This window comes from Copidosoma floridanum, unplaced genomic scaffold, assembly GCF_036245765.1.
Source record: "Copidosoma floridanum isolate Cflo_tuat_1 unplaced genomic scaffold, Cflo_Japanese_pri ptg000006l, whole genome shotgun sequence".
Lineage (NCBI taxonomy): Eukaryota > Metazoa > Arthropoda > Insecta > Hymenoptera > Encyrtidae > Copidosoma > Copidosoma floridanum.
The window spans coordinates 20,113,689-20,132,041 of NW_028321883.1; the positions used below are offsets into that span (position 1 = coordinate 20,113,689).

The window sequence follows — 18,353 nt, forward strand, 5'->3', positions numbered from 1 at the left end:
GCACGCAGATTCTTGTCCTGGCGACTAGTCAAATTTTCATATACATATAGATACAATTGTGATTTTGTAATAAATCTATTCACGTCTTTCGCACAATCAAGTTAGCAACGAAGGCAACCAAGTGAATCGTTTTCGCGAGGACAAAAACAAATGAACCGTACAAACGAAAACGATTCAATTGATTCGTCGGCGCTCATACACATACACATATACACACTACCGGACAATCATCGGAGCTCGGATTGCCAATGATAATATTTAAATTAAACGTAAGAAAGAAGCATCTCAAGTGACACAACACTGGTCGGTTCAATAAATACGCCGCACAACTGTATAAGCTTAATCATACGACACGTATAATTTTTTTTTTTTTTTTCTTTTTTTTTTTTTTCCCACAACGATATACGATATAATAAATATTTAAATCCCGGTATCGCCGACACACGCTCACCGATAATCGCCATAATCCACACACACACACACATACACGCACATCTTTCTGAATTGCTTTTCGTTTCACATCACGGGCACGGAATCAAAAGTAACCGACTGCAACCGTCGGCGTGTCTCTGTGTCTGTCGCCCACAACCGCGACAACTCACAGCTCCATAGTCTTTCGAACATATTATACTTGTGCTACGGCGAAGAAAAAAAGGTCCATGCAAAGCGCACCCTCTCTCATCTTCTTCATCGTGTTCACCCGCTAGTGGCGAATGGGATGATTTACGCGTGGTAGCCGGCCATGTCGCGCCGAGCCAGACTGCCCCGGTGCACAACCTCGAGCTCCTCCTGGCGTTGCTGGTGCGACGAGGCCGAGAGCTGTTCCATGCGCCTGCCGGACTCCCGGTGCTTGTCGCGCCGCTGCTCCCTGGCCGACGACGACAGCGTGCCAGCGCTGCCGGGCTCCCGGTGCTGTTGCTCTTTGGACTGCTGTTGTTGTTGGCGATTGTGGTGGCAGACGCTGCCGTTGTTCATGGGCAGGGTCGGGTACTGGGCAGGATACCTGGGGGGCGGTGGGGGCGGGGGCGAGGGCGAGCTCTTCGGGCTGCGGGCCGTCGAGACCGCGCGGCCCCCGTTGCGCCGTAGCGAGGTGAAGTTCAGGTCGCTGTAGGTGTGCTGGACCGCCGAGCCGTTGGCCAGGTCACCGTTGGTGCAGTTCGGGCTCGTGCAGAGCCGCAGGCTCGCCGAGCCACCGGGCAGCGCTCCCAGGGGACTGCGGCGCAGCTTGTGCGCCGTCTCCCCGTCTATGTAGGTGAAGCCCTCGGCGGGCGTCGTGCCACCATGGGGCAGGAACCAGACGCCTCCTCCCCCGCCGTGGTGGACACCACTACTGTTTGGGCTCGCCGCCCGGAGCTCTAGCTACAGCTCCGTCACCGGTATTGGCTTCACACCGGAGGTGATGTGGTGCTGCTGCTGCTGCTGCTGCTGCTGGTGCAAGTGGAGCGACGAGTGCGGGTTGTTCAGGTGGTTGTTCAGGTGGCTGTTGTTGTTGTGCTGCTGGTGGTGATGGTGGTGATGGTGGTGCCCGGCAGCCGCTGCCGCGTGAGCCGCCCTAACCACGTACTCGTCCTCGGAGAAGGTCTTCTGGTACTCGTGCTCCTTCCGCGATATCGTGCGGTTCTTCCACTCGTAGTCCTTGAAGGCGTCCCGCACCCGGCGCTTGCACCGATAATACAGCACAAAGACGGCGCCCACGAAGAAGGCCACACCAGCGGCGCACAGCGTCGCCAGGAGGGCTTGCTTCCTGGGATCGGAGAACGCGCAGCCCAGCTCGTCCGGGCGCATGCCCCGCAACGGCTTGCCTTGCAGCTCCTTCGGCTCGGCGCAAATGACGGGGCTCGAGTTGCGGGGCGCCAACACGTCCGCCAGCCACATGACGCCGCAGTCGCAGAACACGGGGTTCTCGCTGAGGTCGAGCCGCCTGAGCTCGTTCCAAGCGACCAGCGACTCGCTGAAGCTGGCAAAGTCGTTGTCGCGCAGCATGAGGTGGCGTAGGTTCGGCAGACCCGCCAGGGCCCCGTCCTCCAGGACCGAGAGCCGCTTGTTGTTGCTCAGGACGAGGGTCTCGAGGTTCCCGTTGTCCGAGAAGGCGCCCCGCTTGATCGTCCCGAGGAGGGTGGCGCCCGATATCTCGAGCTTCTTAAGGTTGGCCAGGCCCCGGAACGCCCCCGACCTCACGGACGTGAAAAAGTTCTGGCCGAGGGTGAGCTCCTCGAGCCGGGTGAGGGCCGACAGCTGCCGGGTGGGCACCTCGCGCAGCTTGTTGGCGTTGAGCTTGAGGCTCTTGAGGGCGCCGAGGCCGCGGAAGGCGTCGTCGCTGACGTTGTCCAGGCCAGCGGCCGTTATGTCGAGGACGGCAAGTCGCTCGAGGCCCTTGAACGCGTCGTCGGGCAGGGAGGAGAAGGCGTTCAGGCCAACGTGGAGCTCGGCGAGGGCGTTGAGGGGCGCCAGGGCCGCGGAGGGTATGCTCTGCAGTTGGTTGTCGTCGAGGTAGAGGACGCGCAGGGAGCCGAGCTTTTGGAAGGCGCCGGGCTCTACGTTGGATATCCGGTTGCGGCCGAGGTCGAGTTCCTCGAGCTTCTCGAGCGAGGCGAACAGCCCGTTGGTGAGGGTCTCGAGGTAGTTGCTGCGCAAGTTGAGGACCGTGAGGGACTGGAGGCCAAAGAAGGTCTTGTCTGTGACGGCCGAGATTTTGTTTTGCTTGAGGTGCAGCTCGACCAGCTGCTTCTGGGCGTCAAAGCTGCGGTCGGGTATGGTCACGAGGTGGTTGAACGAGAGGTCGACGTTGCGCAAGTCGCCGTAGAACTGGAAGGCCGCGTCGACAATTTTGATTTGGTTCTCGCGCAGGACGATGCGCTGGATGCTCGGGTTCAGGGCGATGGGGATCACGTCGAGTTTCGCGTTGATGCACGACACCACGAGGGTCTCGTCGTCGCAGTCACACCCGTTCGGGCAGAAGGCCGCCTCGCTTCCCGCCAGCACGCCCGCCGCTAGGATCAGCACGAGCAGGAGCGTCGTCAACGGCATCCTACGGTGCATCTGCAACAAAACCAAGGAAAAATACATTAATTTTCTTTTTCTTTTTTTTTTTTTTATATCTAATAGAGAGCAATAATTAGCTCCGAGAGCTTTCGGGTGGCAATATCTTGCCCCCCTCCCTATAAGGGGCACCTTTATTAATTCACAGCGTAATGCATTCGCTAAGTGAGCCGTTAAAAAAGACGTACCCCCTGCACTGCTGGCTCTTCTACTGTTGCAAAGTAATAATAAAAGAAAGATTGCCCCTGTATACATGTACAGATATAATTTGCGTAACAGTATTTCTCGCAAGGCAAGTCGGGCAAAATAAAAGCAAAAGCACTCAGGAAGAAGAAGAAGCAGTGCATAGTGGAGGAGGAAAAAAGAAGCGAGGGGGGGGGCAAGGGGTGGCAGTAGCTTTCAAGCGCCTTAATGGGGACATCAAAGATCCTGCTCTCCTCCGAGAGCAGCTTCGAGTCGATCTTTCCCTCCTGGGCTGCGCGTTAGCTTCTTCTTTTTTTTTTTTTATGGCCATTAGGCGCACGTATGCGCATTGCAGGGGGGGGGGGGCACAGTGTGTGCGCAGGGGTTGAATTAAAGTACCATACGCAGACTCTTGGTTAAGGAAAAAAAACAGGTTCGCGCTCTTTCGGCGTTTGATTCCAGCCCGCGGAAGGGACCGGGAAAGCCTCCCTCGACTACCTTTTTTTTTTTTTTTTTTTTTTCGCTTTCCATTCCTAGCGCCGACGGATTATCCGCTTCTTCCTTTCCTTTTGTGCATGTATGTACGTGTACGTGCGCTACGGGTGATTATGCAGTAGAGGCGCGCGAGCGTCAGCGTGTATACGCATATTACCGCTTTGGAGAGACGGAAAAGGGGGAGCGAGAGCGCCGCGTCATTAGAGCCCCGGATTATGTGTGTCGCCGAACTTCGTCTGCCTGACGCCCTGACCTCGTTCCCCATTATAATGCTCGCTCTCCTCCCCCCCCCCTCGCAAACATATATACAACACAATCTCCGCATACCGAGTGACACGCTTGTGCTGTGGGTATACAACGGTCGGTCGATCCTATACCGCGGAGTTGATGCACGACAGCTGAGCAAGGAGAAAAGGTGGCGTATTGTTTTCCGGAGTGTAACACGTATAGGTATATCGGTGACGATTGAATTTCGCGCTGCGCTTTTAATCGCGACGACGCGGCGCGGGTAATACACCTGTACGCTTGTTTTTTAATCGAAAAAGCTCCCCCTCCCGCGACACGTCAGCTGCATGTAAATTATCGTTTTCACGCCTCCAACCGCGTAATAAACTTTTTTCCCTCTGTACCCACGCGTGTATGTCGTTTCGTGCACTGTACGTGCCTCGATAGCTGATGGGGATTTGCGTTTTTCCTTCTCTTCGAGCGAGCACGTGAATGAGTTGTATTTATTGTTCATTGCGAACTTTTCCATACACGCGTTTCGGTAAAAAAACAAAAAAAAAAAACAAAAAAAAATGCGATTCAATCAAGGATCTGCTCGATCAGCTTTTATTTCTCGATGTATATCTATTGTGGGTTTTGAATGGTCGTCCCTTTGAACAACTCGCGTGCGCGTTCGGCCGTAGAAATACGTGGAGATTTTTTAATTGAATGTTTTTATCGATGCGATCGCCTCTCCATTTGTATGTATGTATAACACGTGTATGAGTAATGAAAAAAAAGACGATTGGTATACTAACGAGCATTCCATCAAACTGGTGATGAAGCGTTCACTCGATACTCTCGAAAATTTTAATGAAATTTCCAATAGCCAGCTCATCAATTTAATGCACCGGAATCGAATATTTCCCACTTTGATCGCGAACCAATCAGTGATCCAATAAGATTTTGACAGAAGAGCCACACGATGCAACACATTGACACTTTTTGTTCCCTTCGATAGAAAAAAAAAAAAAAAGAAAAAAACTCTCGCATGTATAAAAGGTATATACGTGTCACGTTTCCAACCATCATTCATCACCTGCAACACGCGACCTTGAAAGCTCCACCAAAGTTCACCTCGTAAAATTGACAGGTTATAATCAAAGTGTGTATGGTAGAACCACACAAGAACCCACTCCCTCGCTACAGAGGCATCAATCATGCATCATATAACATAGGGTTGGTGAACCTTCCCTCGCTCGAGCGTTGTATATTTTATAAGGAGCTCCTTGGGCGTAAGGAGGCTCAACTCTGCTGTCTTTGACGAAATTTAAGAGGTACTATGAAACTTGTCGCTTTGAAAAATTGGATCATAGGTGTGAACACTGTGAACCCATGCTACGTACCATCGATGGGGTGTTGATGTCGAGTGTCGGCTTTTCCCGATATACGGCAACATATGTATATACGGTTACACGAACGTATCTGCAGAGCTTTCGCGGACACAGAGGGTGGAGGAGAGTTTCAGAAGCTCACGGGTGGGCGTATGTATCGACATCGTCATATACATATATTGTATATACGTGGACCGATCGCGCGCGAGTTCCTCTCGATCGGTCGTCGAAACTTGACTGCCTTTTCGACGATTCCCTCCCTGGCAGTTTATCAGGCTTATCGAAGTGGTGTCAGTTGTGCCGGTTGAAACTGCCCGCTCCTGCGTACATACGTATCTTTGATAGTACACGCGCGTGGATGAGAGAAAGCGGAGAGAGCCCAGTGTTGTTTAGATGGGTGGTACAAAGATAATGCATACATATATACATACGCTCCGCTCGTCCGCGCTGAGCTTGGGACAACTCCTGTGTTATATCGGGCTCCGTTGCTTCGCAAATTGTTTTTGATCGCCGAAATTTCGTAGTTTCCGTTTCGCCGGAGTTTATCTCCCCAGCCCTGCCTGTTGCAGCTATTTGTTTACTCCTTTCTATAAATAAAGGATGCAAGAGCGACATAGCCTATCACGAGTACAATCTTTTTTTTTTAAGATAAAGTAGTTGTTTCAAATTAATTGGAAAGTCTACAATTTTTTTGTACAATGAAGTTTTTTTTTTTTTAATTAAAAATGCAATGGATTGTTTGAGCTAAAGAGTTTTTTTTTTTTCTCATCACTACTTACGTGAAAGATAGAGCTTAAGGAAATTTGTTTCCAGCAAAAACAATGCAACGACAATTTGAATAAAATAAAAAAAATTAAATATTATTTTTTCTCGGATGATTTACAGTAAAGTTTGATATCCAAGATGTATTGTGAATGGTGATGTATAAAAAACCCCTTTCCGACGAAAAAATGCACTTTATTCGGAAAGAAATGAAAAAATCCCGCCCAATTTCATCCAAGCGTTAGTTTGAACAAACAATTTAGCCGAACTCTCCCTCGAAATAATTCAAATTGCGAAACGATGAAACGGCACGCGCGTGTTTTCCTCCAAATACACGGAGATTTCTCAATTTCCTCCAACTCGCGTGATCCACAGTTCTCGTTTATCTTTCGGCTCATCAATAAAAGCGGCCGACGACAACAAGGCGAACCAAGGAGAAAGCCGTCAATTTGTCTGGAAACTTACCGCCTATCTCTTTCTCTCTCTCTGTACTCTCGGCACTAACACACACTCCGACTCGGTTGTCTTTTCGCCAAACGAGTGGATACACGTACAATCGAAAGGCCAGGGAAAAAAAAAAAAAAAAAAAAAAAAAAAAAGAGACAGATAGCAAAAGAGGACACATCGCGCGATGAGTGGTGTATAGAGGCACGAAGAAAAACGATGCCAGCTGTAATACAAGAGTGATACGGTATATTCGTAAGGAAAAGTCAAAGGACCGGGAGAGGGTGAAGGATGAGGCTCACGCACGCGAGAAAAGGGACGGAGCTTCGTCTCGAGGCCTCGTTTTTGCCTCGTATCGTCCAATTCCTCCCCCCCTCCCTTCGGCGATGTCTGTTTTTCTCAGCAACGACGAGGCAGCGGTGTGCCCTGAGAGGACGAGGGCGTCGGATTCGACAAAAGAAGAGCAGTCGGAAAAAAAGAGGGATTACCCTCCCTCACTCTCTTAATTTTTTTTTTCCTCTTTCTTTCATTCCGCTCTCTTTTTCTCCTCGAGTATGTGCGACAGGAGAGCCAAAGGCCGGCGGGGAGGGGCTTTTGCACCAGGGGACAGAGAGAAAGAAACGAAGAGGAGGTGGCAGGGGGTGGGTGATCGATGGTACTGGCTAATCCCCGCCTGAAAAAGCGACTCGCCGCCGTCGGTCTCCTATCAGCGGTTGGGTCGGAAAGGTCAGAAATTGGAATTTTCGTGGTATATACATATACACTATATAGATCGTAACGAGAGGAAGGTCCGAGTCGTCTTGGACGAAAATTAAATCTCGGCCTCAGACTGGTTCTTTGCGCTTCCACCCCAAAAGGGTAGGGCTCTATCCAAGCGAAGGAAGCTCAGGATATTGTCGAGAGGATATGGTATATACATATGTGCGCTCGGAGAGCAAAAGGATTGACATGATTTTGCGTTGGATTATCGGGGACCGAGCTGCTGGAGTCTTATGAAATTCGAAAGATCCCATATACTGAACGAGTAAGGAGATCTCGACGGGGTATTGAAGCTCTACGACGGCGAATTTCGAGATATTGCGCACGTAGGTTCGCGTTTCAGATGTGATTCGCTTTTCCCTTCTTGATTTCTCTCCCCCTATTTTTTCATTAAAAAATTCGCGTTTGAATGCTCAACACATAAAAGAATTAAATATACGTAATAAGGCGATTGATCAGCCATCGTCGAGTGAACAAAGAGGGGGTTGGAAGGGGAGAAGAAAACCAGGTACTCGAAACTTGCGCCGCAGCGATAAATTCGCCTTCGTTTTCTCCCTCCCTTTGCCCCTCGAGAGCTCGATGTCTTGAAAACTTATCAAACACAAACCGTGCCAAGTGGCTCTCCCTCTCTCTTGAAAAAATATCCATCTCAATGACACTCGAGGTATAAAAATCTTCGAAAATCCTAATTTCTCATCCCCCCCCGACGTAATACATGGATTACCGCCTCTCGAGCGCGGTGGTATGTCTACATCGAACCGATGTATCTCGGTCAGGAAATTCTTGCGTATATAGGTAAAAGAGAGGAAGAGAGTTCACTTTACCCGGTCAAACTACCTATATACGTTGGTATACCAGGTACACTCGAGCGTGCGTATACATGTATGCGTGAAAAAGGATCCGTCCACGTGTAAACGAGCTCCAAAGCCGTGCCGAGTCCATAACGTATATATATACCTCAACAGGTATATGTACGCGTATGTACAAAAGCCTCGTCGGCTTTGCAAGAAAAGAGAGGCACTCGGATGCGGCAGTACACAGCAAGCGAGGAATGGACGGGGCAGGGTGATGCAGCTGGCGTGTATATGCGTTAAAAGGCCAGAATTCCTGGCTACCCTGGCTCTGCTCTTCATTGGCTATCTGCAGAAAATCCCGTGCGAAACTGGCCGTAGGCCAAAGGCATTACTCGACGCGCACGGATAGTAGCGTACAGCCTCGATCGTTCGAGGAAATAGCTCGGCCGAGAGATTCGGAGCTTGTGTGTCCTCTCCCCCATCTGTAGTTTCCTTTTTTTTTTTTTTTTTTTTTTTTTTCACGGATTTTTTCGGCCGAAAGCAAAATTTCGAGGTCGGAGCGATCAGGCTTGACCGATCGATTTGTACGGCTCTGGTAAAACTCTCTCTCTCTCTCTCTTTGCTTCTTTTTTTTCCACGGGATATCGGGCACTTGCGTGTTTTACGGCGATCGAAAAAGCTATTACTACGGATTTTCCGAACTTTTCCTCCCGAACGAGGGGAAAAAAAAAAGAAAGGCCCCCGCAGATGGTATGGTAATATAAATTAGTAGCGCGTCATAGTGGAGATGAGAGGGAGTCCGGGAGGAAGAGAATTCCATTTGCGGTGGGAATAAAATTACAAGCGACAAAGAAAATGCACATTATTACGAGGAAAAGAAAGGAGGGGGGGGGATAAAAAAAGTAGAGAGAAGAAACGAGGAAAATGAAGTTGAAGCCGAGCCGAGAGTGAGATGGAGAGAAAAGAAGCACGAGGATGAAAGTGGAAGGAGAGCGAAGATCGCGGATTCCACAAAAGGGAGAGGAGATAATGGGAAGACCGAGGAAGTAGGCGGGGGAGGAGGAATTCTCGGTGGTAGTGGCTAGAGAGGGCAAATGAATATTTAATTTCTGCATATCTCGGCTCCTCTAGTCGGCCGAAGGGATTCTTCCCCGAGAATGGCTCTTTTTGCCCCCCGCTACTTGCAGGAGGAAAAAAGAAATGCAAGAGAAAAAGGCTCTCTGCGCCTAATTCTCTCTCTCTCTCTCTCCACCCTCTGTAATACCCTGCCGCGAATAAGTTGAGTGATAATAATGCAAAACAATCCGACTCGCCACTTTTCTCCCTGTATATATATACATGGCCGATTTCATACTATATGCATAAAGTACAAGCCGAACGAAATGGCTCTTAAAAAATTCGATTCGACACTGATTGCACGCGGCTCTTTTTTTTATTATTATTACTGTAGGCTGCGCAGACGTTGGTGTGTACGATATATGTATAGCGGGGGAGGATCGTAAAATAATCCGATACCGAAGCCGTACTATTGGTTGTAACGATTATGCGGCTGGTCTTTTTCAAGGAATGTGCACTTTCCGATACGCGTTTGTGCATGTTTATTGTGGGTATACGATTGGAAGGTACCGAGATAAAAAAAAAAAAAGACAAGTTTGCGAAATGCATAATGTAATCGATACATTAGCAAATTTTTACGAACCCTATGGCTCTCATCAGAAGGAAGGATCGATGTTACAAGGTTCATTAAAATGTTGCAGGACGGCGAAACTCGTTCTATCGTTAATTTTACTTTTTGCCATCTCCTTACTTTTGCGAGCATCAAAAGTTTTAATTAACATTACTTCTCGATTTGATTATACATCCATTTGTACGTACAGCTGTTTCTCACGAGTACAGGTATACTCTATGTGTTTTTACAAGAGCGCAAAAAGCGTGAGGCATACCCTTTTTTTTCCAGCACCGAGTCTTGTGGAACTTTGATTATTTTTTAAATTAGTTTTTCTCATTAAACTTTTAAGAATAACATTTCAGGCCAACGTTTGATTGAGCACAAAATTAAGTATCAATCGTTGCTTGAAAAAATTTTTCTTTTCGATTCTACAAGAGTAGCCAAGTAGAGAGATTTTAATTTCCACAAGTTCTGTATCTAGTACAAATTGTTATAAAGTATCGAATGTGATGCTGTAAAGTGGTCTTTTACACAATTTGAAACAGTTTTTGTAGTTTTAAGTGTTGGGATAACTTACGGAATGTATTTTAATGAGATTTAAAATTTTCTCCCGACATGTAACTGTGACGTACTTGTGTAACATTTTGATTCCCAGAGTTGTAGTGAAAAAACAGGTAGGTAATTATTAGTTCCTTAGATCTCAGTACTTGGTAGAATAGCTGTGAATAACTTTCCTCTCCTATTACAAATAATAAAGTTGTAGTATAAAGTTCTAGTACACCGAATCGGAGGAAAATTACTCGAGATAGTTTGAACACTTGGTTAAGTACACGCAGAGTTGATTACTAACACGATGTTGTAAAGACTACACTCATGTTACAGATCCAATTCATAATCATATTGAAGAATACATATAATCTATTTCTTCTAGTGAAAATATGAGGTACTTTTGTGAAGCAGCAAAATCTATAATAGACATAGAAATGAAAAAAAAGGTTACCTCCCCATCCAGCCAACTTTCATTACACAATAATCAGCGAACACGTGATTTCGTGACGTAAATGGTTAATCCGCGGTCTCTATAAGTAGCCCCATGCACGTGCACACACATCCCCCGGTTTTGGCCGTCTCCGCCGTATCCCCGTCACTCTCCGTCTCCGTACACTTTTCTTGCCAGTCTCCCGCGCGATTAAATACAAAATGCAAAGGTCCCAAAGTCTCAGCAGGCATTCATGATTCACAACTCCCTGTGTACGTAAACGTATACGTATGTATACCCCAGCGACGCGTACCTATGAATATGACATGCACCAAGATAAAGAGAAGGAGAGAGATTACGATGAATTATTGCCGATACATTGTTAAATGTACAATGAGGACCTCTGTAATTTAACATCGTTTTAACGTTTTTGAACAAATTAACTGTATTTTGAAAGATAGGTGTGCAATATAATGATAGGCTTTTAGTAGCAAAATACTTTTCTCGAACGAGCTCAAGTGAACAGAGTAGAATGAAGCTTCGCTTGCAAGAATTTCTTTTTTTTTTTTTTCATCACATTTATATTAAACGCTTAGCGTGCAGTATCCCCGAATATGATTAGGAAAAAAGTAATGCACGCGCACGTATGTATATTACAGCAAGCAAGCCGGTGAGAAATCTCCATTGGCCGCGACAGAGTCCACGGGTCTCGTAAAAGTCGCTCGCCCGCGGAATCAAAATGTCTCGAATTTCCCTCGAGTAATAGGCAGCGACGGCCGCGCCCCGCACTTGGCATAAAAACCCCCGGTGCTGCAACTCCTCCCCCTTTTTTCCTCGACGAGGACGATCGACGAGAGCGAGACGTCTTTTTCTTTTTCTCCCTCCCTCCCGGCTCTCGGTGAAATTGGAATCTTAAATCGCCCACCGCCAACCCTCGAGACGCAGCTGCAATCTCCGCGATTTTCGCTCCTCCTCCACATACACACACACACTCGATCTCCCATTTTTCCCACGAGCGTATTTACGCGCGCGTTACGAGGGCACACGCGTGTATGCGCTTTGAAAGCGCGCGATAAAAAATTGTTTCCCACTCCTTTCCTCCCTCTGGTTTTCGAGAGCGCGTTTCACGATGATTGACTCGACTGCGAGACGTGGGCTTGTGGGCGCGCGGCTTTTGTTGTCTGTTTTCGAGGAGAGAGATTGGGAAAAAGTTTTCTGAAAAGAAAAGCCTCGCGATCGAAACGTGACCCAAAAATCCACATACCCCTTGTTCCACCTGGAAAAAAAGGAAAAAAAAGAGCATATTATCACGGATGACGCGCAATCGGTTAACGCTTCCATGTAACCCAGCAGGCAGTGGTCTTGCGTGAAAAAAAAAAAAAAAAAAAAAGAGAGAATGGCCAGACCTTCCGCGCGAGCAAGCTGTGCAGGCGGGGGTAGGGATCGTTTTTTCACCCTCAGCTGGCCATCGGCACGCGACGACGACACCTTTTTCTCACGCGCAGAACAATAGCGAACACGGAAGACGAAGGGCGCGTGTGCCGATCGGATGACGCAAGGTGGCACGCGTGAGTCCCCTCGCGCCTCTCGAGCAAAAAGGAGGACGGGTGCACCGGCTGAGGGATACGCTCTCTCCCTGTGTTACGCCACGCGTCCGTGCACGGGAGTGGGAACCCGAGCCCAGGGAAGCCTACCGATCGAGCTCCCTCTTTACGCAAAATGGATCCTCCCCCTGTTCAAGTGTTCGAGTCCACCTCGGTGCATGCACTGGACCGCTTGGACTTTGAGGGGGGAAATGGTCGTACGGAGGTACACATGCAGGAACGAGGGAATTTTTTTTTTCTTCCCTTGGTTGACGCTTTTTCGTTCCGTTTACGGGCGAGCGAGCATTTGGACCGATTTTCGGGGACGCAAAGTTTACGATGGAAAAACGAGGACATCCCGGGAAATTGATTCTTCTATACGTAGCACGGCTCCCTTTTTTTATTTTTTTTTATTTTCAAAGTTGGACACGGTTTATGATCCGTAGTAAGATTGCCGGGCCGAGCGGCTATTGAACTTTTCTGCGCACACACGAGCGCGAGCGCTTCCGATCGGTAAAGGTCCAATAAAGTTTATCGAAAGTTCCGCGCCGATAAGTATATACACACACGCACACCCCGCGTCCGGATATTTTTCCCCGGGAGCTCTTTGTTTCATCCCGGGCTTTTGTAATTTAATCTCTCGCGCGCTCCTTGAAATAATAATAAAGTTTGCCGCGTTAAAGCTGAGCCCACACAAGCGCGGATGGGCTCGCTAGAGAGTAATTTATTTGAAATCACGTACATTCGTTTCGAGGAGAAGAAGAAGAAGAAGAAGAGGAGGATGAGGAAGAAAGAGGGAAGGCTGTGACGCTAAGACCACTCACTCTCCTCTTTGCCCATAAAACGCAAATCCCTCTTCACTTATCACAAACAAAAGCTCCTCGACTCGAAAAGCCCCTCTAACTCTCTAGTCGGCACGCTTTGGCCGGATGATGGAGGCACAGCGGGTATATGTATATATAATGTGTGTGTATATATCTACACACGCGCGCGAGCGAGCAATCGATAAAATTGCACAAAATTACCCCTCCCCTCCTCCTTTTCCACGGCACATACTCTTGGTCTCTCGGAGTAAGTAATAAGTTTAAAGGAGGAAAAGCATCTCGAGAAGCTTTGGGTATACGTACACGTGGGCCGGGGTGGCTCGGGTCAAGACGAAATTTCAAATTTCTCGGGCAAACTAGGACGCGACTCCTTTCCTCGTGTGTGCAGTTGAGCTCCGTGTGTCTGGCGTGTTGACCAATTGCAAACGGATCATACATTATACACCGGGAAATGCAAGTCGGGGATATTGCGGGCCTCTTTTTTCCCTCGAGCTGCAGAACACGAGTATTCTATACGGTAGCTCGGGATGGTAGAAAAAAGCTTATGAAAATCGATTTTCGACTTAGGTATGATGTATATAAATATCCAGGGGGGACGCATCGCAGTCGAGAGATGAGACAATAACGAGCTTACGCGCCCTCCACGATGCATATCACGCGCGGGATCCTTTGAAACTCACGGGGAAGTTTCGGCTCGGGGGAGTTGCGACATGTATTGCGTTAATATCGGGAGTTTTGAGAAGAAAATAATGGAATCAGGAGTAACGAAACGAGAAAGCGCTGTTTTCGCCGTGTACGGCGAGAAAAGTTGGTCGTTTGAAAAATTTATTACACGGAGGATGGGGGCAACAGTGGATGTTACGCGAGAGAGTTTTCAAGGAAGGAGGAGATGGGTGGGGGGGGGTAAGAAAAAGTTTTCATCTCTGCTCTACAAGTGGAATCTTTGCTCCCGATGTTTTTAAGCCTCTTAGGAGCGGCAATATTGAGCTATTACACGATCGAAAGTAAATGCTAGGGGCATTTCTGAAGGACATAACTATACCTATACGTACTTTTGTTTGTAAACCCCCGAGTGTGTACCTAAAGGTACAAACGATTCCTTCGAGGTTTTGTTGTAAGACTCACAGATCCGTAAATGCGCAATCATTTGTATGAAAAAAGTTCCACTTCTCTCAATTTACTATTCGTTCAAAGGGTGAGTGCAACGTTGTCCAAAGCGCATCGACATCCCCGACTTTGAATAGAACGTGCACCATACTCTCGTTACCCTGCAGGTAAATCCACCCTCCTCCTCTTGCTCCTTCTATATATAGGTATAGGTGCTTCTTCAGTCGTTGATAGCCTCTCGTTTCTCCTTCGTGCTCGGGCGCGCTAATGGAAAACAGGGATCTGTCTTGGCGTAGTGACCACAGGAAGAAGAGGCGGCGAAGGAGGAGGAGAAGGAGGGAAATCCTCTGGGGGGAGCACGAAAGAGGATTACTCCGTTGCTCCCGGATTTTTCGTGACCCATTTGCGAAACAAATTACCCACGAGTCAAAGCTCGCCTCCTTGTTGGTGGTATGTACATGCATCTGTATGTATACACGTGAGGGGGTTTTGTATACAGTTTTAAAGCACATGTGGGGCGAAAGAAGCCGAGAGGCGATCGCAATACCTATACTGGTACATTATGCATACGAGCGAACGGGGTGTATTACCTCGCCACTCCTGTTGGCCATTTGTGTGTCACCCTTTACTTTTATGCCGCCCGATGCTCTTTTATATCCTGTGGCTGACACTTTCGTTACCTCCCCCTCTTTTTATCCGCACTATCTGGATTACAATGAGTACACACACCAGCAAATGGAATTGCTCGTGGGTATGTATCGCTCCACTGTTGCACACTACGAATAATTCATAAGGAAGTATCTGCAGATGGAGCGGGATGGGCGGGAGCAGAAGCACTAGTGCTTGCGGTAATTATTATTTATCTGTAACAAACATTACCCAAAGTCTTATCGTATACAACAACGCAATTCTACCCAACCACAATGGCAGCAATGTAATTGAAATATGTATACGTGTGCTACTATTACCTCTATACCTCTAAGGATTTGCACGAATTAGCAATCGTCAACAAACTGGACAAACAATGGTATAGCAGATGCAAAGGAAAAAAAAAGAATTTAACACGATTATGCTTATCCAGCCATCATAGGCCAAAAGAGCCAAATTAAGCCAGAGCCAAAACCACTCAGCGGCAGCAGTGCACGTTGGTAAAGCACAGGCGTAGGATGCCTTATTAATCCGCTAATTCGAGACAGAGAGCAGCCATCGGTACAGGCAGCCGTCACTTTGACCAGCCCTGCAGAACCAAGCGACAAAGCTTTGACACGTATTACAAGTCCCCTAGGCCCCCCGTGTTCCCCATACGTATACATACATACTAATCCAATTCAACGCGAGCATCTGTCCATTTTTCCCGCCCCTGAATATGTATATATACATACCCAGGCACAAGGGGGTGCTCTCGTACGTATTGGTGTACACACCCTTAATCGTGCCGCGTGGTCGTATAGTCATCAGCATCCAGACATCCGCGGTGTCAGCGACGACCGACCCTCGGTTTATACAATAACGTCAACGGCATGAGCCTCGCCACCAGTGGCGGCGCATCTCTGCATTATTAAGTGCGCGCCGAGGAGTGGTTTCCATCCCGCGCCTCTGTGCGTCAGACAACGTTTCTCCATATATTTCTCGTGTGTGTGTGCGTATGATGCGCGTACGGTTATGTGTACCGCGTGTGTTTTAGCCACCGACCAAGAGCAGAGAGGACGTAAGTTCGTTAGAGCCCACCACCGTGCTGAGTTGGTTGTACGGATGCATTAGACGTAATGTACGGCGGTATATCCTTTGAGCGGCTTTTTTGATTAGCGGTGAATGACGATGTCGAAATTATTGTCAAAGTGCCCGCGTATACGGAGACAATTTAACTCAAAGGTGATGTTCTAAAGTTCGAAGCGTCTGCTCTGCACACGTTGAACCACAGTATGGATGAAGCCGGCCCCGTTGTGCGTTTACAAGATGAAATACTTCTCTCCCGCGAGCAACAAAGGAGACGGGGGTTGCCAAACATTTTTCAAAAGAGCACAAAAATGCGGTCCTGCTTTTTATTATACACCGCGGGAAGGGGGGGGGGATGCAATAATTCAAGGGGGTGCTTTTTGCGACTCAGCCGAGCGATATTAAATATTGAAACGAAAACAACGCAACGTGCACATGTGCGGAAATTGAGTCGGGTAAAAGCTTTTTGCGCTCGCGATTTTTGTCCCCGTCTATTTTCTCGAGTTTATTTATTCACCGCTCCCCCCCCCTTTTTTTCCCTCCCTCTCGGAAAATATGAATGCGCGTATGCGTATACAAACGAGCGAAAAACAGACGAATATGATCCTGGAGAATCGCGTGTATCGTCCTTTACCTGTAGATAATAATAACACAGAGCCAAGCGGTGCTCGGCTGATTATTAATGAGCACAGGGAAGTGCGTGCGATACGTGCTTCCGTCTACAAGCTCTACGTGTCGGCCCATCCTCTATGAGGGGCTCCGTACGCGGGTGTACGCACAAGGGGGTAAAAATGGGCCGCACGCGTTGTGGATTAAATAATGAGATCGGGGATGACGAAGGATCGTGAGTTGCTTTCGCAATAAAGCTCACGCCAAACGATAAGGGTAATCGTTATCTCTGGTTCCTTTGATCGAATGTTGCAGGATTATTCGCGTTATGTGGGTCAGCCGATCTTGTACCTTATACCCGTATGTCTTTTTATTTCTATACTTTAACAAGCCGTCATCATGAGCTACTCTGGGGGGCAAGTAAATGAGGCGATTCATTAGTATTGAAAATCCAGCGTGGACTGTACTACCACATGTGTTACTTAACGTGCATGTGTGTGTGAACTCGGAGAGTCGGAAGTATCGATCGACGGGAAAGCTTCCCGATTCCCTCTTGACTGACAAAGTGTGTGCGTGCGTACGAGCTCAAAGGCGAGCTTTTCGAGAAGTGGGACTTTTCGCTCTCGACTGGCGACGGTGGTGCTGGTGGAGTTGTGCCCGAGTTTCCTCATCCAAGTGTGTGTGTATGCACATATTGTGTACGATATCTGGTGAAGTTTGGCGATGGGCACTAGAGAATTTGAATTTTTCTTCTAAACACGCGGTGTACAAGACTATTCTGTATATATTTTGACTATATTGAAGAGGGAGAGGGAATTGTGACTCTTTGTTTACGACGACAAAGGGTCTGTTTTTTTGTTTTTTTTATCGCTAGACAGGAGTCGGATGTGGAAGGAAATTGCTGCGGAAAGACTTGGTTACGTTTAAAGAGGTGATGCTGATAAAATCAAGCTGATTGAGCTTCGTCGGCGGAAAGAAGTAACGATGATAAACTACGCCCACTTGAGAAAGATCTAGAGAAATAATTTAATACACGCACAATTAATTGGACGGATGCACGAGTTTGTATTTTTTTTTGGTTGCCCTAATGACACTTGCAATTTAATTTCAAGGGATATTCAAAATCCACAACATTCGTATTTCTTCTTTTTTGTAGTTTCAAGAGTTTTCTAAGACTTCTACAATAATGGCTCTGCAATTACTTACTTGGCTTCAAGCATAAAGTCAATACCTATTGATTTTTACTGTTTATCGTGGTTAATGACGAGAAGAAGAACCACCGGGAAATTGGCCACATCCGCGAGTAAAAGGAGGGCGACGAGTAGGGAGTATATAATATATATGGAGAGCTCCGAATTCGCATAATTGTCGAAAACACGATTACTCCATTATTCACGGTGCATCGGTGGACCGCAGCTGATGGCGGCGGGTAATCAAGGAACGATTTTCTCGCAGTTCTCGCCCCCGGAAGCACACACGCAGTGTTTCGCTCAAAAGAGGAGAGTATACACTTATGTAGTTTAGCTGTACATTTAAAGGTTGCCTGGTCTCATCGCTATACTGTTGCATCGCACTTTAAAGAGCCCACGCACGCTTGGCTGCTCGAAAGTTGGGTGTGTCGGATATACGACGAGCTATATAAGTTTCGGGGGTTGCAAAATTAGACAACAACAGCCAACGAGCTGCTCTGCTACGAGCGAGTGCAAAAATACCCATACACCCGCACGTGAAAATGCGAAAACCGCCGGAGAGTAATAATCAAGACTCGCTCGCGTATGTATATATATATACA

General features: G+C 47.7%; 1 protein-coding gene across 2 annotated transcripts in view; it reads right to left on the reverse strand.

Moving 5' to 3' along the window:
- Positions 1-1,278: 1,278 nt before the first annotated feature.
- Positions 1,279-18,353, reverse strand: part of LOC106639451 (uncharacterized) — a 215,891-nt gene continuing 198,816 nt past the window's right edge. For both annotated transcript variants that reach the window (XM_014353075.2, XM_089598886.1), the window contains exon 3: positions 1,279-3,039. In XM_014353075.2, the coding sequence (XP_014208561.2) occupies positions 1,360-3,039 (1,680 nt within the window). In that variant the 3' untranslated portion in view covers positions 1,279-1,359. The remainder of the gene's footprint in view (positions 3,040-18,353) is intronic.